Below are 27,466 nucleotides of genomic sequence, written 5' to 3'. Positions count from 1 at the left end.
CATTGGTGTCTTAGGAGTATGTCTGTACTTAAATTAGTCTCAACTGTATTTAAAGACTTCAATGTACGTCTCAAACTTCAGATGAAATATTTTTTTATTTATGCAGAACAGGCACTACAGTTTGGAAATTACAGCACTATGCTAAAAGTACAGAGAAAACCCTCTATTTATCTAAAAGTTTCCTTTGAAGTTGCAGCATAAAGCACAAGAGAAAAAGTTGTCATTTACTGGCTTTCAGGAGCTTCACAGTTGATGTAAACAGTCCCATCCTGTTTCAAATACAGACAAAAACACAGTTACAACAGCTGAGATATGGAAGCTTTTCCATCTATGGGTTCTTCAGTCAGTCCTTGTGTCGATGTAAACTGATCTAGATGAGCTGGAGTAAGATTCAGAAGAGGAAAACTCTCTGTCACTGAGAGCTTACCTCTGGCTGAGAGTCTTTGGAGAGGTCCTTCACCTCTCTCAATCGAGCGCTAACACCATACAGAGGCAGGCACGAAAAAGAGCATACAGACTCATTAACACAACAAATGTGTCACTTTTGGGGGTTTGTGCGAAAAAATAATTTTTGCTCTCAAAGCAGAAAAGTCTGGTGTCTCATCAATATTTCAGACGGATCTTCTTTCTGCTTCTAACTCTGCAGGCTTTTCCTGTCTGCGTGAGAAACAGCAGCCTGCCACCCAGACCAAACAACAATCTGCACCAGCATGTGCAGCTATCAAACCAGCCTCTTATACAGCACTGCTACATATGCTGAATTTCCTGACTGAAGATAAAATATAAAAAAAAACAAAACATTAACACAACCTGGGGCTTTAATTAACGTGAACCTCAGCCAATAAGTAGATGGAAACTAATCAAGACCATGCGCTGGATCAGTTCAGTGAACAGCGTGTGGGCGCATCAGCATGCACAAAATCACAGGGGGTAAGAGCTGTGAGTCACCAACGTTCGCTCAAAATAAGCAATCCACACTGATTACAGGAACAGATAAATTATAAAACTGGTTTGTAAATGTGGCTAATCTCCATATAAAATAGCTACGAGTTGATGTTTACAAGGCAGCTTGTGATCACGGAGGCTGCATTATCAACACATCTGATTGGGGGAGAAAGAGAAGAGAGTAAATAAAAGGTGATAGAGAAGTTAGGCACATTGTCACAGTGAATGGGAAAAGTGGAGCGTTGCATTAAAAAAAAATTGTTTTTGATAGAGAACTCCATTTCAAACGAGAAAATCTCTGTTGAGAGTAACTGTGAGTTTCTGTTATCTTTAATAGAGTAATGCAGCAACACCTGTGAAACGAGCCAGGACAATTCTGCACTCCTCAGTATTCTTGGTAGAGAACCTTCTCAATGAGGTTACACAGTGGATTTTGTTCTTTTGTACACTCCAGGTAGTAACTTAGCCCATGCTGATGGAAGGTTTGCATATTCTCACAATAGGCATGATGTCATGTTAACGTTGGGATTCTTTCAAGGGAGCACTAATTATATAACAGGCAAATTCATTGAATAAAAAACAAGAACTGGATGCACAAATTTGTTGAATTCATTTCAATTATTCTAATGCACAGAAGGTCAGAATTACACATGCAAGCTCCAACCCACACAACCCACTGATACTGATCTGAGGAAGGAAGGTGAACAAATTGGATGGAGCCCCACAGCATGAATCTGCCTCCACCTTCTTTACAGTAGTTACAGTGTTCAAAGTTGAAAGCATGACTTTTACTACTAAAGAAATTCCTGCAATTAAGGTTACATTTCTTAATCTTAATCCCTTAACCTTTGGTCAGATCCAAATTTCATTCCATGTCAATATTATTATTTGACTCTGATGGTCAAAATTTATAGACAAAATTGGGAATTCAAACAGAATAAATGAAGCAGGCTGGCAGATTGTCATTTCAACCCCACTAAAATTCTATGAACTATACTAAAAAGCTGGATCTATAACAAAAAACCAAACAGTTTAAGCAAACTTTAATAACAAGAAGAGTCAAACATCTGGTCAGATTACGCCACAAGCTTGTTGATATCTCTAAAACCAACTTTTTATGGGATATTTAACCAAATGGTACTGGATGTGTATGTATATACTTGAGCTTATATGTGTAATTTCGACCCAATGTTGAATAAATTCAAACTTGAGCACCACATCCTTGTTCATGCCCATGGTGAGTGCATAAAAACTTTTCAACAGGACGGTTGATCTATGATTAAGTTTAGCTATTTTATGTGTTTTGTTTGTAAGAGTGATTATTCAAAAATAACCAAGCCTACTTATCCAGAAATAGTAACAGTTATTTGACATTGAACAAGTTCACTTTGTTTATTTTAAGGGTCAAAGGTCAGTTCCACTTTCGACTGATGAAATCATGAGCTTAACACTGGTGCCTTCAGTTTATATGCAGGACTTCACACATGATTCTATGACAAACGAAAAAAATGAAGTGCTTAAACAATTGTGGTATATTTGTCTTGTTCCTGGCCCTCTGGTCGCTGGGAGGCATTTGTGTTACATTTGCGTGAGCCTGAATGCCAATTTTTAAGCAAAGCTAACATTCTGCAGGCCATGCAGCATTGAAAGTGGTTTAAATTCTCCAATTGAACTTTACAAGATGAAACGCACATACACTTCCAAAAAATGCTAAACGTAGTGTAAATACTAAGGAAGAAAACAGCGTATTTTATAAAGAAACAAACTGTACAAGCATCCAGATGGTAAAAAAGAGATTAAAATACATAAATGCACAGCTCATTCTTGATACCCCGGCGCCTTATTCGATTTCTCATGAGAGAAACTCAGAGACAACAACGTGTTGCTTCAGTTGTTCTAACTGGAGGTGATGTGAGTTTGAGCAATCTTCTTTATGATGACGACAGCTTGCTGCTCCTTTTCGGGAAAAGAAAGATTTGCTTTGAAGTCTCTGGCAATGTGCAGGCGTGAGAGGACAGTTCAGTCCGGATTTCGAGCATCCTCGGCTGGGACGTTTAGATCGGCTCCACATAATTGGCAGGGTAAAGACCGAGCTGGCCGTTATCCAGGCGACCTTTACACCAGCCCTGATCGTCCTCGTCTTCCAGCTTCGTCAGCAAATCACCTTGATTGATAAAAAGGGACAGAAAGAGGGAGGGGGATTTAATGAAACGCCTATTTCTTGTATTTTGCAGCTGACCACAAATTTTCCAAATCGGGAGGATTTATAGCATCTTTTGAGTTTTATGTTTGCCTGACGTATTTTCCTTTCATGTGGATATTTGTGTTAAAGTTATTTTGACTTCTAAAAATTTGTTAATGAAATTTAAAGTAACGTTGAGCTCCGCAGATGTTATTGATGTGCAAAAGGGACACAATGCAACAAATAAATTTCTTGTCAAAAAAATAGTTTAAAAAAAAAGAACTGCATCTAAAATATGGAAGAGGGTTATGGCGACTGAAAATAAAAGAATTCTGACTTTTTTCTCAGTATGCTGATTCTTTGTCAATTTATGTCAAAATCCAAATATATAAAAGAAACATTATCAGGTGTATGTAAATTGTGGTCTATTATAAAAACAATAATCACATAACGGCTTCTTCTTTCTTGCAGGGCTTGTAAATCTGCATTTATCCACATTAAAGGAGTGACACAAATTGATTTGGAAGAACTGAGCTTTAAGACTAGACTGATGCTGCATAAATAATTGAAATAATTCTGATTCTGAGGAAAAAAAAAAATCAAAATTCTGAGAAAAGGTCTTTTTTTCCAATGGCTACCATGAAATCATTATATAAAGTCTGAAATACTGATTTAGCAGTAGTACTATGTCACATTACTACATATAAAGTTATCACATATTTTTTTAATGTATTGAATTATGGCACTTTTCCCCTCAAGACTACAGATTATAAATATATGCTGTTGTGTATATTGGCATCCTGTCTGGATATGCTTATTAACGATCTCTGCAGAAATTGGATAGTTCCGCCATCATAAATAAGTTGAGACTGCATGTCTTTGTCACATTTTGTTCTGGAGTCTGACTTGGGATAATTCGATCCTCTTATTGATAAAAGTCTGTGTGGTTCAGGCTCAAACTGGTTTCTCTGACTTCCAGCTTGTTTCTGTGTTGTAATTACTGTCTAGCTGCATAAATATCACTCTAGAAATGTATTTCTGGCCTTCTTACTCTAAGAGTTGCACTACTCTTACATGGGTTGCTTTCAAGTTATCCACTGTAATTTATAGCTTTCCTGCTAAACAACAGGGACTGACAAACAGCAGCAGACATTTTTTAAATAAACTTTTTGGTGAATTTAAAACATGAAGAAAACATCGGGACAGCTTTGAAATATTATTTTTAATGAAACATATCTGCAGGATCTGGACCACACAATTAAGCTTTGAGATGATTCAGACAAACAGGGATAAACCCAAGACTGACACAGAACTAGGTTTGTGGATCACAGCATCAAATTTTGCCACCGTTCACTGCAGTTAAAGAACCATAAGCCGGCCCAGAAATGTTAATACAAGGTACCAGCTGCTCCACATTCAGAGTGTTTCCTCATACTATCATTGCTGATTACATTTCTTTGACTTTTATCCAGGTGAACAAATATGAAGCTACCCACCCTGAGAGTCTAAACTCTCCACCTAAATGTATTCTTGGATTTCTGTGCTTTTCTATTTTAAAAAAATAATAATTTTTTTTTCTTGTTGCGATTATCATTATGTCGAGGTCTCAGCTTTACAGTCCAATACAGTGATCTTCAAATATGGAAAGAACCCAGTCATAGTGTGCATGCATCAAACCTAACAAATCAATGAAAATGCATCAAGTAGAGAAATCTGGATTTGACTATATGTCACAAAACAAGAATTTAAAATGTTATTTTCTAAAATTCAAGAAATCTAAAAAACTGTAAAGATTGCATTTATTGCATTTTAAATGGTTTTGGTGAAATTTCTAACATTGCTAATATTTTGTTAGAGCCATTGGGTGGCATCAGCAACAATGATAAGAAATAAAGTGGAAATAAGCAGTTATGTCTGTGATTTATGGAAGACAGGGTGATATAATGGATGAGTTTGAAGGTTGAGGCTCATCTGGGGGAGTCTTGTTATTGCTGTCTAGGAGACTCAGGATGGGCCAAATGACCTGGTCAACTTAGGACTTCCCCTAGACGGTACCTGGAAAAAACAAGGACAGCAAAAACAGAGAAGAATGGATAGAAGGGGGAGATGAGGTAAGCAATGAAGGGTGAAAGCAACAAGGGAGAATGATGGATTGGATTGATTAACATTGGGAGTCAACTGGACAGTTTGTGAGTTGATATGAATTACTTATGGTTTAATTTCAGGTTTTTTTGGGGGTGCTCTGAAAAGTTGTGAAGTTGTGATCTGTTACAAAAGTGAACTACAATTGGATTGAAAAAGAGTGATGACAAGAGTTGGAGTTTTAAATGAGCAGGTTAGGAAGGAACAAATCGGGTGATCAGGATGCAAAGGGATGAGAACGATGAGTGTTGAGTCCCCGCAGCATGACAAATGGTGCTGAAAAGGTAACTGTCTTTAGAGACAACCTGACAGTTCATAAGAGGTGTGACTAGAAAAGTAACTGTGCTACAAAACCTAAGCTGCCATGATATCTCACCTCAATTTATTTCAAACAGATGATTTTCTTTTTCTAACTTATAATTTGGAGCAAAGGTAAAATCAGCCCCCTCCACAGTTACTGGCACCCATAAAGAAGTGTTAAAAATATTTAAAATAAATTCACCTTTTACTGCAGTAGAAGAACTTCAGATTAAAATATAGTAAAAAAAATAAAAAGAAAAAAAGAATTGTCCTCTGATCCTGAATGCATTTATACAGCGAATAAAAATATCCCACATTTTGAAATATATTTAAAAAATTGTAGTCTATTAGAAAGTCAGCAGGAGTCATTGAATGACCCCCTTTCTGTCCACAGGTCTGCACACAGTCTTCTGGAACATTTCACAAGACTGTATTCACTTTCACCCAAAGTTCTGGGTTCTGTCATGTGATATCTTCTGCTTAAAAGAAAATGCAGATACACTGTACTTCCTGTTCAAAGCACTCACCTGCTTTGAAGCTAAGCTCGTCTTGCTCTTGGCCTTCATAGTCGTACAGCGCTTTGACTCTGACGCCTTCGCCCGATTCTTCATAAAAAGGGTTTGACCCTCCGTTGGTGTCACTGCCTGAGTTCAGGCCCTTCCCTTCATCATCTGACCACTCATTGGACGAGTACGCCTGGTTCTTCTCATAGCTGCTCACGCTATAAGGAAGGGGAAACACCTGGATGAGTCCTGGTATTGTTGACACTATATGTCTATTGTTTTTGATTGTGCTGTTATGCTGGGTAATGACTGACTGTAATAATGAAGGAAAATGCTGAATATTACAGACAAGTACTGTAACTGGTGCCTGGAAGAGCTGAGTGAAATAAACTGGATGAGCTAAAAAGGATAAAGATCAGACCTTCCCCTGTCTTCTGCTTGAACGTTGCTTCCTGGAGCCTTGACATTAGTCAGCATGACTTCATCATTATACTTCTTTGACTTTTCTCTCTTAGAGATGGTGTGGATAAGATCTGGATTGTACTCCTGCAAAAAAGTCAATGAACAGAGCAGTAAAAAACTGAATGAATGAAGGTGAAAAATAAATTGCTTTTAAGTTGTTAATCTATATTGAACAAGTGTACATAAATAAACACACTAAGCTGCAGTAAAGTAAAATAAAATATAACATTCACATAAATCTTGTGCATAAGTTTTTCATTTCCAATGTGTACTTCTTTCTTTTAATGGTTTCTGCGAATCCTTTTATTATGGATGTAACTATGCAAAGACATTAAGGTTCATTTAAACAGCACTGAGCTCTGGTTAAAATCACAAAGTACTTCACATTAAACCCCAAAAAAAGCATTAAAATTATTATTTTAATTATTTTTCTAATTAAAAGTAATTAGAAAAACAACATGTTCGAGAAGAGGAAAAAATAAGCAACAGCACCTCAAACTTTGGCCAGTTCATGTGCATGCCAGGGCCATGGATACTACTGAACCACTTCAGATCTTCTTCAGGGCTAGCTGCAGTAATCACCCGCTCAAGATCTCTGTATATTGTGACATAACTGTGAACAGAAAAAGAGGATTTGGTGTGAGCACGGAGTCTGGATGTTGTCTTTCTTTTTCTGTCTCACGCTAGGTTGACTCACCTTTGGTTTTCTGTCAGGTTGAGGTGACGTTTGACATCTAGCAGCACCTCCCTCAGGAAGCTCAGCCTCTTCTCTTCAAACTGCTGGCACTGGTTAAACACCTGCTCCATGTTCTCCATGTACTGAGGGGAGCACTTATTCAGTTCATCCAGAGCCTTTTCATACTTTTCCCTCGTCTACATCAGAGCAAAAAAAAACAAAACAAACAAAGAAAACAGCATGATTAAACTTACTGCTATCTAGAACACTTTCATTTTTGTAATAGTTTTAGTAAAGTTTTTACTAAAAATGATTCGGATGACTGGTGTTTTACTGACTTCTTCTTCTTCTGTCTCTCCAATCACACATAAACCACATTAATCTAGAAAGAGTTTTATTTTTTTTTCTGAGACAGGAAATGAATCAGACACTTGATGATTCGGGTAATAAAAAGTGATCAGAGTCCACTTCAAGAAAAGAACAGATTCAGAGAAGAGCAGAAGTGGCATTCAGTCACTCATTAACCAAGCCACACTGACTCAAACCCTGATACTTTGAAATAGGATGGCAGCTCATTTGCGTTTAGGGTTATTGGACATAATATTTACATAATGATGAGCCCATAGGCGCTGCAGCTGATGAGCTCACCTTCTGTGAGTCTTGTTTGCACTTTTCCAGTTTGTCCTGCAGTTTCTTCTGCTCTGCCGGCGTTGTGCCGTCTCCCTTAGTGTTGGCCTCTCTGGTGGTGGCCAGCTTCTCCTCTTTGCAGGCCATGTGGTATGACTTCTTAGCAACCTCGACCTGACAACAAAAGGTAACATAAACAACCTGAGCAGAGAATCTGCATTAAGAAGTAAGAAGTACTATTTAGGTGGAGTATTGCATATCATAAACATAGTTTTCCAACATGAAACCAGATAAATGACATGCAGCAAATAATGACCTTGGTTTATGGTTGACATATGGTATATGGAAAAAAAGTAGATTACTGTCATTACTGATAAATGACTGAGTTTAATCAGGAAATCTTTAATAATCAGCTCAAATACTTAAACACTAAGATGATTAAGCGATCTATTAATTGAGTAGCTTTATAAATTATGCAATAAATCTGTCAAACACTGACGCTGTAAAGTGCTGCTTGTTGAAAAAGTCCAACATTTAGTCATTTAATCATAGTCAGTTTCAACTCAGTTTCACTCAGTACAAATGTCTTCAAAGGTAGACTCTGGTTAGAATAGTAACAAAAGCATAGCATTATCATGAAGTTCTAAGACAAATTTTGTTCATCCTGAAAAATAGGATTTTAAAACCTTTCTAAACAGGACCGATTCATGACTAGAATACAGTAGAAAACAATGTAACATTTTAGTGACTTTTTAATAAATGTCAACAGTTTCACTCTCACCTCTTTCAGCTTCTTGGCCCAGGGTTTCTGGGCCTTCTTAAAGCCTTCGTCTGCCTCTTTGGTCTCCTTGAATCCACCCATCATCTGTTTGTGGTACGAGTCTTTCTGCCAGTTCTTCACCTTCTCAAAGTCTTCACTCATTAGGTGGTTCTTCATTTCTGTGTGGAGGTCGCTCACCTTTTCTGCCTCTGTCATCACTGCCATCCAGGCTTGCTCTACTGAGCCATACTGAGGACCTGGTGGAGGAATTAAGATCTGAAGCCTTATTTTTTGATATATACTTTAGTACAAATATATCCGTTCTAAATTTATTTGGCAAAAAACGAACTAACAGCTTAATAGAAAAACAATTGTCGTTGCTATTATACCTTTATCAACCAGCTGCCTCCATCTCTTGGACCAATCAGTGAGCTGCTGTGCATAGCCTTTCTCGATTTTGGCACGCTCCTGGATGCAGTTCATTAGGTCATTGCAGAGTCGATTGCCATCATCGATGCGCTTCACTGTGCGCTTGTAGTTCCCAACCTTAAAAACAAAACAAAGCACCAGTGCAATATGTTTACTGAAGCTCCACAAGTTGTCTGCTATCTTCAAAATACAATGTTGCTGATTTCACTGTTAATCCTTCTGAAATCAATCACTAGTTTATTAATCTTCGTACGATCTCCTAGCATTACATTTATTTTCAGTTCAATTGCAATTCGGTATATATAGTATATGCTACCAATTCAGCACCAGTTTTATCTCAAGGCATTTTGCAAACAAGCACAATTCATTTGCAGTTTATATGGAATTCAATTTGTCCAAATTCAAGTTACATTGTTTCAGTTCAAAGTCCAGTCCTATTGAAATTACATTACACAAAAATTGGATATTGTTTTTAACACAGTGAATATAGTATTTCTGGGACCTTTACAAATTTTTGAGGTGGGTTCTGTTAAGAGGGAATGAGTAGTGAATATCTTACCAGCAATGTTTACACATTGTAGGTAAGATATTTCCTTTGAATGTCTTCACATCAAAGAGGCAGAGGTTAGCTTTCCGGTCAATAGTTGGTCCAGAGAGGTAAGGTCAAACTGCATTAAAATAACTCCAGTCTAAAAAAGGTCTTGAAGGTTTTACAGAACCTATTATACAAACTGCCATGTCATTTTCAACAAATGTTACCTACTGCAGGTAAGATAATGACTGTTGATAACCCCTTAGAAAAACTCAGCTTTACAAAAACATGAGCTACCCAGTAAAAAGAACTCTGTATTTTACTGTATCCCATTTGGGTTCAAATTTGACTGTGTGGAATGTAAATATGAGTCTTTCATTGGACTGTATTGGAATAATTTGACATTAATATAACTGAATTTGTCTAACTGCATCTCTGGGCTTTGTAATAGAGCACTGCTTAAAAAAACAACAACTAAATTATCACTTTAAAGATCCAGTGTGTAAAGCTGAATGACATCCAGCTGCACAATTCCAAACCGCATCCAACTAAAGGCGTTTAAATTGTTACTTATTAGGTTGGTTTTAATATTCAGTATCAGAAACTCTTTATAACCACAGAAAATATTTTCTACCTATATAGAAATTGTGAAGCAGGTCTCATTCTTATGTTATCTTTTTTGAATGTGTTTGTAAATTACATACAAATGTTCATAATACAAATTGTTTCTGGTTTTGTAAGTGACAGATTTTGGATGGTTGCTTAAAAGGCATTGTGATTTCACTCTTCCAAAGTTCACTGTGTGAGATGTCACTTCTTTTCTCCTCGCAGCCTGTGGGAGATGAACTGAATCAGCAGGAGGAGCAGCAGGGAAGACACTGCTGCTGCTGCTCTGTGAGTAGTTACGCAATCAAAAGAAAGGGGTAGTTTAATGTCATATAATTTACAACCCTCCACAGCTACAGGAGCAGCCACCTCCCAGAGAGCTGATAGTTTTCCCCAGAGACACAAAGCTGTTTTGATAAAGAGAGGTTGAAACCTCTATTTACAACCATTATTTTCCACCTTTATGACCGAGAAAAGTGGAAAACATTTAAACGCGGTGTTTGCTTGCAAGTCACCCTGTAAATGACTTTCAACAAACCGTAAGTGCGGACTAAAAGGAAGCAGCTGAGGCCGTATAATAGTATTCCACACCAGACCTTTGCCTCAGCAGCAGCCAGCCGAGTCAGCAATCACCAGGCGGTACTGCAGCATCTTTACTGTGATGCAGAGACTGTGATGAAGTGACTGAGTGCTGGAGGGAGACATTTTCCCCGCACCTGCTGATTTCTGAAGGCACAGACCAAAGTAACCGGAGGAGAAAATTCAGTCTAAGATGAGATTTCATTTTAAATCTAAAAATGTGAAATATAGCATCTGCTGTGGATCTTTATTCTATGTGAAATGTCTGGGAGTAAAGGAACTTGGCAGGCTGTATTCTTGGAGGAGAGGTAAATCTATTCCAGCTTTGCACACTGTGATCAGTCACCAGCTCCCATGAATAATGGATGTGTTTCAGGAAACTTGTGGCTCAGATAACATGGGACTCTTTGTGCTGAAGAAACATTGTTGCTGAAGTAAGTTTGTGAGAGAAACCAAAATTACCATGACACCAATGGCGCAACATAGTAACATTTTTATTTAACAACACGTTCTGTGATATTAGAATCAGTTTGTTCAGTAATTCTAAATATACCCTACAATTTTTATCTTTACAAATGTCTTTCTAGACAACATTTCTACTGTTTGTAACTTAGTTTTACGTAATTGCTGAACTAAAAGGTTATAGAACAATTAATATTTGTCTTATTATATGAAAGAAAGTTTTAACTTGATGTGCTGCATCTGTAGTGTTATTCCAGATGGTGCTATGCAGGATACAGAACAGTCAATCTCACCCATTAAACAGTCCCTGCACCAACTTCTTCATTTGGCCCCCAACTCCTTCTCCAGTCACTTATCAAATTTTACTGTGATAAACTGACTGTAATTTCAACTCAAATGTTCCAGATCTCCTTTTTATGTCATGATTACTGAGCTTTGTATTTTAGTTGGAAATGTATCTTCTGGTTCTCTTACTTCTTTTTTATTGCCGTTACAAATGCCCCTCCTCACTGGAAAAGGACCACCCCAAAAGTCTCCACAAAACTGACTGGTCAAACATGTCCAGGACTTTTTTCCTTGATAGATATATTTTGCATTAAAACTACAGCATGAAAAACTTGAGGTTTCATTCATTCCTTGAGCAACCAGAACATCGAAACGTATGTGCAATTTGGACATGTGTGCACTAGTCTCTTACCTGTTTGATTTTGACTTGTAGCAAACCTATGTTTGGTGAGGTATCTGCTGTATTGGTGTGAATAGCTTGTTGAGATCAATTTGACTGAAGTCAGAATTGCAGCTGTGGTCCAAATAGCGTTACAGAACCTTACTTGGTGACTTGCCAGATAATTTTGCAGGATTGAGAAGGGTCCAATACCTTGTAAAGACTCTGGATAATTTATGTCTACTGTTGTAAGATTCTTTATTAAGACTCTTTAATCCATACGAAGGGATCCTTAAATGAATCTGTTTTTTCCACTTCCATCTGTTCTCTACTTTTATTGTTCAGAATTATGATAGTTTATTTCTTTCATCTTTTTCCTTTTCTTTGTTCACTGCTAGATGACATTATGCATTTAGCCACTTTATCTCCTCCTTGCATCATTAATTCACAGTTTTATTAACTCTCTGCTTTGCATCAGCTTTTGATGTTTTGCATTTTACAGCTCATATAAAATCTTTCTTGTAAGAAAAGGAAACCTGTCTGAAACTTTTCAGAGCAATAAGAGACTGATAGTTTGAAGCATCTACAACTGCAGACAACTACAATGAGCTTAATCCTTAGAAGTAGATAAAAGTCAGCACAGAGGCAAAGGAGCCCACTGAAGTAGTTATAAACAGGGAGAAAATATATGTTTTTCTCCCTGCTTATAACAGGAGAAAAGGGTCCAATAATAATGAAGCTATGAAGGGAAAAATAAAACAAGAGTGGCTAAGGCTAAAGATAGTGACACAGGATGAAAACCTCCTAATGTTGCAGTTGAATGAATGTATTTAGTTGCTTACTCATTTCCTTCTTAAATAATGGCCTCAAGATGCGACAGTTTGTCACTTTGTTGACAATCAGTGTGGCTGTACCAGCTCAGTAAGTGTGAGCAATTCTTAGATCCGTGCCGCAACACTCATGATAAATCTGATGCTATGTTTACTGTCGAGCACATGCCTGATTTATGTACAGTTGTGACTCTACACAACGCTGATAAACGAGACAACGCATCGTATTTCTTCTCACCAACCCAGAGGAGGCTGGTCTGCCGGCAGTTCATCACAATGCAGTGTCACTCTGAGCTCAGGTTTAATCTGTCAAACTCTGCTGCCCTATTTTTCCTCACCTCCCAGAAACTGTCCGTGGCCTCCTCCTGGCTGGCGTACTCGTCGTAGCCTCCAGACATGGTCCCAGATTTGGCGGGGTGGCTTCAGGATGTAGGGGTCTGCAGCAGAGTGGTGTTCCTCATGCACTGTTGGGGAAGATGAGAGAAATGTGAACCCTAACGAGTTTTTTTTTTGCTGTTTTTTTAAAGAGTTTCTTTAAAACAAATAAGAGCTTTTGAATAATGTCTTAAGTTTTAGTTTCATTCTCATAATTTAACATGTTAATTATCAAATTTCCTTACATACAAAGTGAAATCCTGTCACATCATCTGTTTATTGGGGTTTAGTAATGTTGAGATGACATAGATTTAAAAAGAGCTTTCATTTACACAGAATCAATGCAAATGAAATCAATGATAGCCACAGTGATTATATGGGTGATAAGCAAGTTATTTCACACATTATGCCAAAACCTAAACCTGAACTAAAAGATCATAGAACAATTAATAATTGTGTTGTGATATGAAAGGGAGTTAACTGTGTTATGTTTTTCCAAACGAAACACAGTTATCATATTATGAATATTGCACCTGTAGTAGTGAATACATGTTTGTCAATTTCATAAAAAAGATGGAAGAGCTGAGCTATAAACTGATGGCCACTTAGCTGCTGCAGATGAAACCATCAAAATAAATGCAACAAACTGTCTACATTTTTTAAATACTCGTGCATGAATCCCAGTCATTATGTAACATAAGATTACAAACTGTAGATCTCAGACACGAAAGTAGGCATTTGAGGCACGAGGTGCAAACCATAATTACATTACACAGACAAATAATGGCCTGCATGAAAGAGATCAGAATAAAATGCAAAGTGAAAATGCAAATGAACTGGATGGCAAATATGAAACAGAACAACATGAAGACAAGCTGCTTTCATTGCATCTGGACAGACAGCAGGTTACATGGAGCCTCTGCGGAATACTAAACACCAACAAACAGATGATGTGACAGGAAAAGCATTTCTTTGGAAATCGTGCTGATCGATGCCATTTCTGCTGCAGGCTTTTAACATGTAGAGGAAGGACCACCATGTCCAGAGATACATTGCAGATGTTGCATGATAAATATGAAGGTTGGCATTTTGAGAAATGAGCTTATTTACTTTCTTGCTGAGAGCTAAATAAGAGAATCAATGCTGTATTTAGGTCTGTTACTGCATGAGTTACTAATAAGTGAAACAGCTAAGGAATAGAAAGAATCTTTAAAAGAAAATCAATCTACTTATCAGGACACTATGTTCACTCTTAATAAATCTAAATAAACTTTTACTTTTAACATTTTGACAGTGTAGTGAGACAAACATTAGGCATATAAGCTAAATAAATACATGAGGGCCTCTTCCTCCACAAATACATGAATGATAAGCAGGGATTAACAAAATGAGGCAGTATATTAATACTATTTTATATTATTAATACTTTCAGGCACATATTATGAAAAATAGCTTTTATTTTGTGATTATCAAATAATTTCTCCACATTCTGCTTAATTCTTTACATGTTGATTGGCTTCACAGATTGCCAACCTTTAGTATTAGTTTAGTATGCATACTCAACAGAACAGAAATACCAACAAGCAGCATGAAGCATGGAAATGAAAGCAACACTTAATTTCACATGATTAAAAAATTGGGACTTAGTTGTGAATATTTTAAATATATTCTGTTTGCTTTATAACAAACAGATCAATCAGCATTGTCTAAAGTGTCCGGCTCAAAATAAACGTCCCCTAAAATAAAGTGAAGCAATGTTTTGTTGTTGTGTCTTAGACATTGTGACTTTAAGTAGCAGCCAACCATTTATTCTTTAGGTTTCTTTGTCCAAGGAAATCTCCTCTCAGCAGCTTTTTAGAAACTGATGGATTCCAACTCCTTTTTGTGTCTGATAATAAAAAAGGTAGAATTAAAAATATCTGGAATTAAAAACTGTTACTGTAAAAATCAGTTTGATACAGAAGAGGCATATGTGAAACAATAGAAAAGGAAGCAGCAGGTGATTTGTTTTGATCTGAGGTCAGGGGGAGGGGAGAGAGCTGTGCGAGTATTTGGGTCAACCATGGACCAGAGCATGGAACAACACAGTTCACAATGAAACGCAGAGTTAAAACAAGGAAGTTGTTTCTCAAAAACAATATAAAATCTTCTTAAATTGGGAGAGGATTCCCTTCTAAACCAACAGTTTCAGGGGAAAAAATAAATGTTTTTTTTTTTTCTGCAGCGAAGCTCTGCAGAGAGTGAGCTTAAGAAGTGGGTGTTTATTATGCTTGGTTGAGCCATTAGCTACATGCTGAGCGGGGGGCTTTTGTTCAGCCTTGGCTTATTTTAAAGGCAAATTGCAGAATATGAAAACAACCACTCCAAACACAAGGACAATAAACTGACTGAATTTAAAAATATAATACAGACAAACAGGGAAAAACTCAAATCCGAGCAGCACCCTTTAATATTTGGGTACCATCACATCACTTCCACTTACTCATTCCTTTTCTTCTAAAACTAGACAGCAGTTACTGCTCAGCATCCATGGCATTCACAAACAAGCAAGAGCATCCATGTAATGCAAGCGTTCAGATGATCCCCATCACTGCAAGCCAGCTGCATCAACACGTCTAAGTGAGGAAAACCCCAGCACAAAAGCAGCAAAGACGCCCCGAGAACAGGGGCACACAGCCCCCCACAACAGCAACAAAAGCCTACCTCCAGTCCTCCATGAACAGCAGCTTAGGGTGCAGCGAGAGAGGGGAAAAGGAAGCACGTGGGCTCCTCTAGCAGGCAGTCCTGCTCTTCACTGCCACCCCTCTTGTCTGCTGATCTTTGCTCGGTGCTGCCAGCCGTCTCAGTGGTGCATCCACAGCGGGTGAAATAGGTCTGTGTCTTCTCGTCTTTCAGCCTGGACTTCTGTGTAAAGTTTACATGTGTCTGTGTTCCCACCAACTGAGCAATAATCCTTGTGTTTTAATGGCTGAGACCAGAGCAGGGGCAAAGATAAAAGGGGGGTGGGGTAGGTGTGCGGCTGCTATGGGGTGGCACCGCAGAAGGTTTGGTGTGGGTGCATGAGGTGCTCAATCAACAGAGTGCACAAGCAGCATTGCAGCTTTACTTTTATAGGAATAATTAACATTTAAAACGATTTTTAACCAAAGCTAAAGCAGGTCATCCATCTTTAAAAGCGGCACACATATTATAATCAAGAGAAAAATAAAAGAAAATCAACTATCTTCTGCCAAATTTGTTTTTTAAAATATGTAGCAAAATGAAAGGTGACTGTGTCTGAACTGATTTGAAATGGATTTAAAAATCTCAGAGCATTTTTTCTGTTCTATGCCATTTTAAAAACTTCTCCAAAGAATAAAGACTTAAACTGCAGTCTTAAGTTTATATTTCATAACATGCTTTAAAACATTTTACCATTTGCCAATTAATTCTAAAACCGAAACACTCCTAGACACAAAAACAGAAACTTACAATCTCTGTTTACGATATCTTAGAATTTGGTAGTAAAACATTCCACAGGAAGCATCTGACAATTTGAACATCTACCAATAAAATCCAGTAATTATCAAACTACAACACAATTTCAGAATATCTATCACAATTTCAGAATAAATACATGCAATACCTAAGCTCTTTGGAATTTCCTTGTGATCAGTGAGCATGTCAGCGATGTTGACATAAAAGCTATAAAATGATAAATAATTAACTTCTGTTGCCATTCAGAGCAAAAACATACTATGCTCAATGAGACTGATCCGCAGCTTTGGTAGCTTTTAAGGAGCGCTGTGCCTCTATGGCAGTCTCAGCTGAAGAATGATCATTCTGCCAACCAGGCTGACATGAATCACAGCCTGACAAGAGGAGCAAAGACGGCCTTCAGTCTCTGCTGACTGTCCAGTTCAGTGGGGAGGACAGGTGGAGCGGAAGATAGACAGGCTGTTTGATTTTCTACTGCATTCAAAGACTTCCTCCGTCGTTCTCCACCTCCGTCGTTCTCCACCTACACAAAGCCTCTGCACAGCCCTTTTTTTCTGCATTTTGTCCTAGGAAAGCGGTATAGTGTGTTTGTTTAAATTGCTTGACTTATTTTGGTCACTACTTAGGATCATTTCACATCTAATATTCCAGCAGACTCAGTTTGACTGGGGACCAAAATTACAACATTTGTTAGATTTTTAGCTGGTGCGGTTCGTTTTCACACTGCAACCAAACCTGTTAATCCCCCCTCCTGTTTACTTATACCAAGCTGAGACATAGGTTTTCAAGCGGACCAGACTTCGCGTTTTTTGGTCTGCATCAGGGTTCGATTGAACATTCAAACCTCCCCAAAATGAACTAAACATTCCAGGCAAACAAATACAAGTTCGAAGAAAGGAGACTAACAGGACTCTGTAATGTCATGGCTTAATCCTAATCCTTGTGTTATAGACTGAGATGGAATTCAGGACACAAATGCAGTTTCCAGCTCTGGAGACAGAAAGAAAATACACGTTTAAAGCAAAAATGAAGATATAACAACAAGTCCACGACATAAAAACTCCGCCTGAGACTGAGACTCAAAATCTATGAGTTGGTTTTTTTTCCACAGTCTCTTTTTTAAACCTGTTTTAAATTTCCCCTGCTGAACACCCATGACTCGAAAACATCATAGAAGTTTCAATTTTATGTTTTACAGTCCTACCAACTTACCCCTCAGGGCCTCAATACAAATGCAAGCAACATGCAAAGCAACATACCTCTTGCTTTACATTCTGTTTGACCTGCCTGTTAATTGGCCAGAGATCAATTGGTGATTTATACCCCTTAAAACATTCTCTCTCACATCCCCACACGCACGCACACACACACACACAACCACCCTCTTTAGGCCCCTGAACACACACTTCTTGGTTGTATTATTCCAATCGAGCTTTTCCTTTCCCCTTAGGACAAACTTTGTGCAGCTGCCCTCATCGTATTTAAGGCCTATATTTAGAGCCACATTCATCAATAATTTGCAGTGCTGTGTAAACAGATAGAGGTGATAGCAAACCGGACTCATGGGCTAAAACTCTTTAAGGTTTGATGCAACCTAATGTCAAAGACAAGTCACAGAAACAAATGAACTGACCCAATAAAGTAGCACTAAGACAATTTCAATGTTGGTGAAACCCAGAAGGACAGATGTATATCTGAGTCATTTCATCTGACTAAAAGCAGAACTGTTTGCATAAAACAAACACATAGTGAGTTTGTCACGCTATTTGTTGGCATGTAAATGTGTAGAACTGTATGAATGGTAGTGGCAATAGACAAAATAGAGTTGAAAGACTTTCACATTATATTACAATTCAAACACACACAAAAAAACAGCTTGTCATAACAAGGACAACCTTCCAACTGAACTCCTCGTCCTCTTTAATTCATGTGTCATCAATAATTGACACACATGATCATGTTTTCTCCTTCTACAGCCCTGAAATGACCCATTCAATGTCTAGTCGATCAGCAAAAGCAAACCGTAGACCCAAATTATATATTAAAAATTTAATCTTCGTGTCTTTGATGAGTTCCAGAAAATTCTGGTTCCCAGCCAAGCATTTGTGCCTCCTCAGTAGATATTTTCCACATTTCTGCAGCTACAACAAACTGTTGTTATTTCTGCACATCTGCTCTTGAGCCAAATAATTCAGAAAAAATTTGCTTCAGTGTTTAATTGGAATGTTTGTAACATTGGAAAATGATCTAATAATCTAATCTAATAATTCTTTGATAAGAGTTTTATTTCTACAAATCAGTGGGCAAAGCACATTTTATCAACGTGTTAAATGATCTCACCATCTCACATGAAGATACTAAAATTGATAGCAAGACCTGCTTCAACTACACACACAACAACTTGGTGCGTGGGTTGTTGTATGCAGTCCAATCAGCTTCTCAGAGTTTTCTTACAGCCTCATTACCGATGAGGTCTTCACTTAGTGATGAAGGTAGATGTGGTTACATAAGTAGACAATTCACTGAGGGCAAGCAAACGTCCTTTATACATTCTAATAATGTAGACATATTCTAGCAACAAATGTTTACAATAAAGCAATTGATTAAACAAATATTACACAAGTTTTCCCAAACAAAGATTTTTTTTTCCCACTGAAGCTCTTTATTGCACCCAAAATATAGTTATATTAATATGTTTTAGAAGGTACTGAAATCTGTGACAAGTGTAGCGCTGGTCTGAAGTTTACATACCATGATCATGAGCTGAAACGTCAAATTAATTTGGACTTTGAATGATTTATTTGAGCCATTTGTTTTCAAAAGTGAACTGATCATATAATCAATAAACATTCAATTTAGAAATTCAAGAACTGGGCAAAAATGTTTGAATTTAGTGTAGATTTTCTATAATCCCATGAATCACAAAAGTGTACGTACAGGATGAAGTATATATATAAATCACTATATATGCTATATATTTGGCTCCCTCTAAGTCTCTTAGTGGGCTATCCTCTAAATATACATGTTGTAGAAAATAATATCTAGTGATCGTCTGACTGGATATTTGATCATACTTCTTGGCACAAATGGTAGAAGTTTTTGAAGTTAGTTTTCTGGAGTTGACCAGGGTTTTCAGCATGACTCTTTTCAGAAGAGCTGAAGGAAGGCATTTCTAAAAGCCTAATGCTTTTCTGCTTTATGTATTATGGTTTAGCTTGAATGTGTGTTTGGGATCACTGTTCTGTTTGAACACTCCATGATAGACAACCATCTGACTCAAAATACTCTTCCGAAACAAAATGACATGGCCTCCAACTTTTTAAATTCTGCATCTGTAGAGTAATTGTCTGCTAAGTCCCTTTATTGAGGTCTATAAAAACCGATTGGGTCTTCAAAGAATGACATCTGATAATACATAAAGTGTTTACTTTACTCACAATAAGCTAATTCAGGTTTACAGAAAAGACTTTTTGTATTTTTTTCTGACTTATTCAGTCAGCCTCTGCTGTCTCTCACTAAAAACATTAAGGAAAAGTTTCCTGTACAACAATAACAACTGTCCTGGGGAAATATGGTGACCACTGAGTGGCATGTAATTTAATTTTCGTTATCACCGTTACAAAGTGCAAAAATTATTCAAAGAGTGAAGAGCTGATACATTGAATTGTATAAGCAGAAATGTAGGTGTGTTAAAAAATTATTGATTTTAAGCTGAATCATTAACTGGTTATTTAAAACTCTCTTGCCTATATTAATATACAAATATATCAACACAGATCAGAGAAGTTACTGACCCTTTGGTGTTGTTTCTGCAAAGTCCTTGATAATGTGACTCCCAGAGAAAACTGACAACTTCACGTCTTTGCTCACGTAGAAACCTGAAACATCGAGCAGTCTCACCTGCCTTTTATATACTCCCACTAAGCAAAGAAAGAACTTTGACATTCCCTTTCGAGGGCACATCAGCCCGTCAATAATTAGCTTCCTGTGTAAAGGTGGAGACTTTGGACGCATGCAGTCATTCTTAAAAAATAAACCTCAACATCACGCAGAGATGATTTGGAAAGTTGCGTTTATGATAGAGATTAAGATGGACAAGAAGGGCAGATAAAGGAGATATCCACATGGGTGGTAAGATAAAGCCCATTGTGGGAATACATACAGAGTCAGCATCAGGGTGTCAGTTAGACTTGCTTCTTTCAAGATCAATACGAATTTGTGATGTGGAAATTTGAAAGTTTGAGGAGAACCTTTTTTTTTCATTAGTCCTTTATAAATTCATTAAAAATATTTCTGCAAAAATATTTAGGCAACAGTTTAATTTAATGACAGCAAAATAAATTAAATCACTTACAATGATGGCCGCACAAAAAAGTCAATAACCACATGCTGAGTCATTGATCAAGATGGTTCCCTCAACCACTTTATGTGATAACAAAACCCACAAAAAATTCAGTATACACACACAGACAATCTCCTTCCCAGTATGAGCCATCTGTGTATCATCTAATCATGTCTCTCCCTACAGGGCTCACACCGTTTGACCCCACTGTTATATCCTATTACCTCAGGAAGTAATTTATAGCCAACGACCAACGCTGCAGGTCTCCCCTAGACTGAAAAGCAATCTCAAAATTCAGTTTGTTTTTCTTTCTGCTGTGGTTTTCTTTTCATTTTAAGATCCTTTTTATTGTTTTGGTGAAGCAATTTAGTTGTGTACAGACTAGAGCTGGTCAAAACATTGTTAAACCTAATTTAAGAAGAGAATTTAGATGCTCTATGAAGATTACCAAGTGCTGAGAGATAACTAAAACTATAATTTCATAACAGTAACACCAAGGTAACTACATTGTGCTGGAACGTTGCAGTTGTTTTTCCAAGTGAGATTGATCTTAGGTCTCATATCTGAATAATCAAATCAAATATCATTATGTTCCACTAATGTTGGTAACTCACCATAAAAACATAATGCCATAAAGCATAAATTCTGGTTTGATGTTTAGTGAATTAAGCTACAAAGCTCAATCATTGGTGTAACACATAAAATAATAAGTAGAAGTAAATTCTAAAAAATTGACTGTTGCACAAATTCTGTCAATTTCCAGCTTGATCAGAGCTGATTATTAACCAGCCAGTTGGAAATTCAAAAGTTAGTCATTTTTCCTGTCAGTTTTGCACCAATGTGCTATAATACTCTTTGATGTGGACACAGTAACCGTGAGAGTTTAAGTTCACTGTGTTCAGCATCGGTGAAGTGTTTTAAATTAAGTCAGTGGAACTTAATTTAAATTTAAGTGAAAAATTGAAGAACCACAATTACAGTTAAGTCATTGTGGTTCTTCAATTTTTCAAGACATTGAGGCTGAGAGCGAGAGTAAATAAAACCTTCAGTAGATTACAAGAATACTACAGCTAAGTTTCTCTCTCTCTCGGTTATGAAATGTTTGCTAAGTTTAGAATTGCCTGACATAAGGATGTACACTGTAGCATATTTTAGCTGGTTTTAGCTATGCTACTAATGCTAAGTGCCCTAATTAATAATATTTGCTGCTAAAGACATATTTTTTCATTTTTTTAAAATATTTCTAAAACCCTGTTTTAATCTCAGATACATTTGATTAAATCACCTCTACTCCTCATATAAGTAATTACTGATTGATCATAAAAGCAAGGTTAGCAAAAATATTTTACCTTTTATGTCTTCTTATTGTAACTTTGATTAATTTATACTGTCAATACTTGGCTTACTTTTAATTTTTGCAGCTGTATTCTTACGCTCAACTACAAGTATTCTCTTTGTGAATTATTTTTTGGGACTTTAAGTATAGTTTAGATAAGGGTTTATTATTAGTGAAACACCATGTGGTTTGTGGTTCCCACCTCACCCTGTTTCAGGGGGAGAACTTTGCTAGAAAAATTATCTAAGTTCATTTACTTGTGAGTTTATTTGAAAGGTTATGTTTTCATATTATTATTCTGTTTAAACTTCAGGCGTGGGAGAGATTGTAAAGTGAGGATTACATATGCTGTTGTTCTGTAAATTCTGTCTGGCTGTTTGGGGGAAAAAGTTATCCAGGGACTGACAGCCGAAGTTTTACCAAAACCTATAATGAACACAAAGAACCCAAAGATTTTGAATCAGATAAAAGTTTCAGAAGGGTTTTTTTTCTTCAGACTGGGACTAGGAAATTTAAGTGATATTTGCATTACACTACTATGATATCAAGTGGTATTGGATATTAATTCAATGCACTTAAGGAATGCATTTAAAAAATCCATACTGTGCATAAGATGTGGAAACTTGTGGTTGTGAATATAATTCAGTGTGTGCAGCAAAGCCTATTTCTTAAATTATAGTCTGAAGAATTGAATCAATACATTCTCATGGTGCTGCTTTGCATCTATGTTTGTTTGTAATCAATGAGTGGTGGCAGAGCGGTGAGGGAATTTATTGAAGCCTGTTATTTAGCTGCTAGAGTCTAAGTGTGCACACACTCTGAGCCCTGAATGAGCCCAGCATTAGCTGAGCACAACTCTGAGTGGGCCAAAATGGAAGTGACTCATTCAGAGACAGTGCAGCTGCTAAAAGCCCTAAGAGGTAAACACTCCCACATTCACGCCCACACACACACACACACACACACATAAAAGCCTCTGTTGTTGTTCTCATGAATGAAAACTCTTCAGGCTAAAAGATCACCATAGAGAAAAGAGCATCGTGATGTAGTAAAGTGATTGCAAACTACACAGGTTGCTGGCAATCAGCAAAGTGCCAAGAATGACTCATAATGTTCCCAAAAGGATCTAAGCATCATTTCCATCCGTGTTTAATACAGCTGTTATTTTGTAGATATATAAAAGCAAGATATACAAACACTTAGATGTCTGACAAAAACATTTTATGCATCTTTTTCACCTGACTGTCATCCAAACAGGCTCCTTGTGAAGCAAACAGAGAACTAGAGGTGGCTTAGCAGCACATCGATGTGTGCTGCAGAAAAAAGCCATGATTATTAAATTCTATTAGTCTCTGCAGCGTCACTGGTTCGAATCATCTACAATATCCTGCCATACTTCCTGTTCTGTAGCTAGATTTTGTTGGCAGATCATAGATGAAAAGTCTGTGAAAATCCTTGGTATTTTCATATATAATACTGGTGTGCAATAAACAATGTCTATAAGGTATCAAGTAGTTAAGAGTAAAAAGTGTAAAGAGAGTTACTGTCATACAAAGAATAGAAACCTTCATTTAAAAAGGCAGCCTAATGCAAATTAATTTGAAAATTAATTTCTTGTTTTACAACATCACTGCAAAGCTTATGCTTCTGGTTATTACTGGGACAAAACATTCATCTCAAAGTATTATTTGAACCAAAAATCAAAAATATGACTAAGATTGTTTTTTTAAGCAACAAACCAGCTTATTAATACACAGTGAAAATGTTTGCGACTGTAAACCCCACAAACACATACATTAAAAATTAAAGCCACACTTCATCCCAATGTTTGGCAAACACAGTCACTATAACAACATGGGGTTCTCTTTGATCCAATGTTTGGCTGTGAGCTTTTTCACTGACTGTATAAAACTGATGTACAGGATTCCCAGGAGAGCAAAGACAATCGGCGGCCAGTAACCTCTAAGAGCCTCTTCCTGTTCCTCTTTAACAGTGAGATGGTCTCTGTAATGTATCATCTCCAACAAAGATACACCTGAGACCACTGTTGCTTCTCCTTAATGATGCACTTAGATTGTAGAACTACAGTTGTAATGTGTGAGCTGTATATATTTTTGAGTGACACAATTGATGATCAATGTCATAAATACAATTTATGTTTTCTTAGAGGAGTCCTATGCCAAAATACTGATTTTTTTTTTTTTCGTAATTCACCGACAATCATTATCTTTCTGCTTGACTGTATTCTTCTAGTAAGCATGGGAAAATTGCAGAAGGAGTCTCCAACCAACTGAGCAGCAGTGGGCAGCAACAGGTGGGGAAGGGACAGCTGTTGAACTTAATGTTTTGTAGAGCTGCTGAAAACCTAAGCACTTTCTCTGACATCCCATTGAAAAGTCTTTGAACAATAGAAATAGTACAATGGAGGATTTTGCCTGTGTTAAAAGAATAATAAAAAAAAAAATTGTATCAGTAACATTGATCTGCCACATAGAGTTAATGGGAAACAAATACAAAATAGCTGCTTGTGTTAATGGACATTATCAAAGTTTGAATTAGACATAATTTTTTTCATTATAATTATTTATAATGATACTAAAAATTGCTGTCAGCTAAGCTAACAAAAACAACTTTAATATGGGTTAGAAAGCATGTAGACTTTCAAGAAAAAGCAGCCTCTCAGTTTCCCATAATGCCGAAACTGAGGCATTATGTTTCGGCATTATGTCACAGCTCCAATTGCGTCACAATTTGAAGCAAAGTCAGGGCCCTGCACACCAACCCCTAACCTCTCAGTGTGAGCTGCTGAAAAAGTTCAAATTTAAATTTAAATTATCTTGTTAGTCAATAAATAACACAAGGCAGGTTGTAAAACACGTACCAAACCCGCTCATCTGTCCTACAGCATTATATGTTAATGTTATGGTGATTCTCAGAATCAGACAGAATGGAAATTATATTGATTCAAAGCCAGACAGAGATGGAAAAACCTTTAATGTATGAATGTGTGAATAATGTGGGGAAAAAAAGAGTAAGCTATCTGAGCTGAATCCTTTCAGTCGTCTAACAATGGCTGAAAACAAAAAGCACCAGATGTGATGTGCCAAGCTTGTAAATACGAATGAAACAGCTTGCAAACTGTTGTCTAAACCCAGTGGGACCAGCACACCCACAATTAGTTATACAGTGATTAGGATGGAGCTGAAAGACAAGTTAAGATTTGTTCTAATGAATCCCATTAGCAGTGACACTTCATCTATCATCCAAAATAAGGGGTGGAACTGAAAGCTGCAAATCAGATGAGTGTCACTAATTTTTCAAGTGGATTAATCCACTTATCGGCTCTCGTAAAATCACTCACGAGTAAAGAGAAACCCACTGAGGAATCCACCCTTGAATAAAACCCCAGATATTCCTCTAGAGGCACTCAATAAAAGTAGCTCACTTTCTCATCAGAGTTTGTTTTAATGAGTTTAGAAATGAGTTTAAATGCCTTTTTCATGATAAAGAACTCTAGAACAGATGGCAGCAAATCCAAAGAGAGCAAATTATTATATTTTTCGCATTGTTAGCGAGGTTCAGTAAGTAAATCCTTGGATAGACATCGTCACAACTACAAAAAATTGAATCTCCAGTCCAGATTCATAGTTCAGCTTGACAAATGTGTGAAGAAGTATCAGTTATTTTATCATCTGAAAAATTTTCTTTAAAGTCAGAACAACCAATGATGATGAAACAGATTCAAGCCCTCATATCTAAAAGCAGGAAGATAATACTGTATCTGTAAAAAATACTCAGCTTGACTCAGCACAATGACTCTGAAGAAGCCATTTTGGAATTACACCTGCTCCTCATGCATGTTTAAGGTTAAAACTTTAAAATTCAATCAGATCAGAGGGGAAATGTGGGCTGACTGAGCACCGAACCAGGATTATGAGCCAGTACCTTTCTGACCTTTGATCAGGAGGTGCTGGAGCCCAACCCAGGGCGCATCATCATAACCGCCCTGTTGCGCATTTGTTACTATTTATAGAAGTCTTTATTTTAACCACTCAGTCCAACCCACTGCTCAGTCCATTCCAACAAAGGCAACGGCACCTACACTTCCTATGTCAGAAGTCAGGAGGTTATTTTGTGAATTACTTGTAGAATAATCACCCCTTTCTGCTTCATTTATATTTTTTATGAAATCTGTATAGGCAAAGACATTTTTTATGAAATCCGTATGCAAAGAGTCACTTACAAAGCATTAACCATGATATTGCCCTGAGATAAAACATTGTCACAAGACATAGATCCAGATTGACAAAAACAAAAGCCTAACAAGAAAAATAAAGACACGCAGATACAATTCAACTCAATTTTATATCACTTTTAAAAAAAAAAAAAATTCAAACTACTTTATTTGCGGATTTATTTATTCATTTTCTGTTTTTTGTTTTATATTTGGATAAATTCAGCAACTCTTCTTCATTAATTTGCCTTTCTGAACCAACTTTAACCAGTAAGTAACCTTATGCTTACTGATCAATCTAACAGAAAGAGGCCTGCACTGCTACAGGATCAAGCTGATGTTTGTACTTTCAGTTTGTTAGCTGATTTGAGTTCAGAACCGTGGACAGAGCTCACTTATCAGGGAGGGGAGTCTGCATTGAGATGGAGGTCAGCAGCTCTGACCTGATCCAGCACCAGCTGCTCTCTAGAATAAATCAGAGGAAACGCAGCTCTCCCCTGAGACAAGCTTTTTCTTTTTACTTAAAAAGCCCCGCTCTACTGCAGCCTGAACTGATAAAATCCGGAACCCACTGCGAGTTCTGCACCGAAACTGCTATAAATTTGTGTACCCGATAGATTTTTTTCACCCCCAGACAAACTGGAAATGAGTTTTAATGCAACATTTATATAATGAGGCAAGGTGTATACTGGCAGTGGTTCAGGTTACATCCACATAGCACACTGCGTTTAGGGACTTATTTCTTACAGTAAAGAGGGTATCATATCACCAGAGGCTCCTCTCAACAGTAGATGTAATGCAGCTATAAATGACACAAACCGTAACCGACTGTTTACACGTCAACCCTGCAAAAATGTAAAAAGATATATGCATATTTCTTACCTGGATAAGTTAACAGTTTTTTAATATGTCACCATAGCGCTCTGCAGCAGTACGAACTGCCTCCGTTTTGGAAATGTTCTGCTGATGAGAGAGTTGGAATAAAGGAAACTAAATGATCAGC

General features: G+C 37.2%; 1 protein-coding gene across 4 annotated transcripts; it reads right to left on the bottom strand.

Annotated features, from left to right (window-relative positions):
* Nucleotides 1-76: 76 nt before the first annotated feature.
* Nucleotides 77-27,432, bottom strand: pacsin1b (protein kinase C and casein kinase substrate in neurons 1b). Of its 4 annotated transcripts, none has more exons than XM_032550106.1 (10): nucleotides 27,346-27,432; nucleotides 13,038-13,163; nucleotides 8,987-9,143; nucleotides 8,619-8,854; nucleotides 7,859-8,011; nucleotides 7,232-7,407; nucleotides 7,027-7,147; nucleotides 6,494-6,618; nucleotides 6,097-6,290; nucleotides 77-3,109 (listed from the first exon to the last, which is right to left on the bottom strand). In XM_032550106.1, exons 2-10 carry the CDS (start codon nucleotides 13,095-13,097, stop codon nucleotides 3,000-3,002), a joined length of 1,332 nt encoding a protein of 443 aa, XP_032405997.1. In that variant the 5' UTR covers nucleotides 13,098-13,163; nucleotides 27,346-27,432; the 3' UTR covers nucleotides 77-2,999. The 4 variants fall into 4 exon arrangements, with proteins under 4 accessions (XP_032405997.1, XP_032405996.1, XP_032405998.1 ...); XM_032550105.1 differs by lacking the exon at nucleotides 27,346-27,432 and adding an exon at nucleotides 20,346-20,456 and having other exon boundaries at nucleotides 3,000-3,109; XM_032550107.1 differs by lacking the exon at nucleotides 27,346-27,432 and adding an exon at nucleotides 15,778-16,039 and having other exon boundaries at nucleotides 3,000-3,109.
* Nucleotides 27,433-27,466: the final 34 nt, after the last annotated feature.

This window comes from Xiphophorus hellerii, chromosome 20, assembly GCF_003331165.1.
Source record: "Xiphophorus hellerii strain 12219 chromosome 20, Xiphophorus_hellerii-4.1, whole genome shotgun sequence".
In the NCBI taxonomy this organism is placed as follows: domain Eukaryota; kingdom Metazoa; phylum Chordata; class Actinopteri; order Cyprinodontiformes; family Poeciliidae; genus Xiphophorus; species Xiphophorus hellerii.
This window is presented reverse-complemented; position numbering and strand designations above follow the sequence as displayed.

What these genes read in the sequence shown, in the direction of transcription:
- pacsin1b (XM_032550106.1), bottom strand. Translation starts at nt 13,097, where the DNA reads ATGTCTGGAGGCTACGACGAGTACGCCAGCCAGGAGGAGGCCACGGAC. An exon ending in GAGGCAGCTGGTTGATAAAG is followed by an intron (nt 8,855 to 8,986) that starts GTATAATAGCAA and finishes TTCCTCCACCAG; the next exon opens with GTCCTCAGTATGGCTCAGTA. An exon ending in CGAGCTTAGCTTCAAAGCAG is followed by an intron (nt 3,110 to 6,096) that starts GTGAGTGCTTTG and finishes TTATCAATCAAG; the next exon opens with GTGATTTGCTGACGAAGCTG.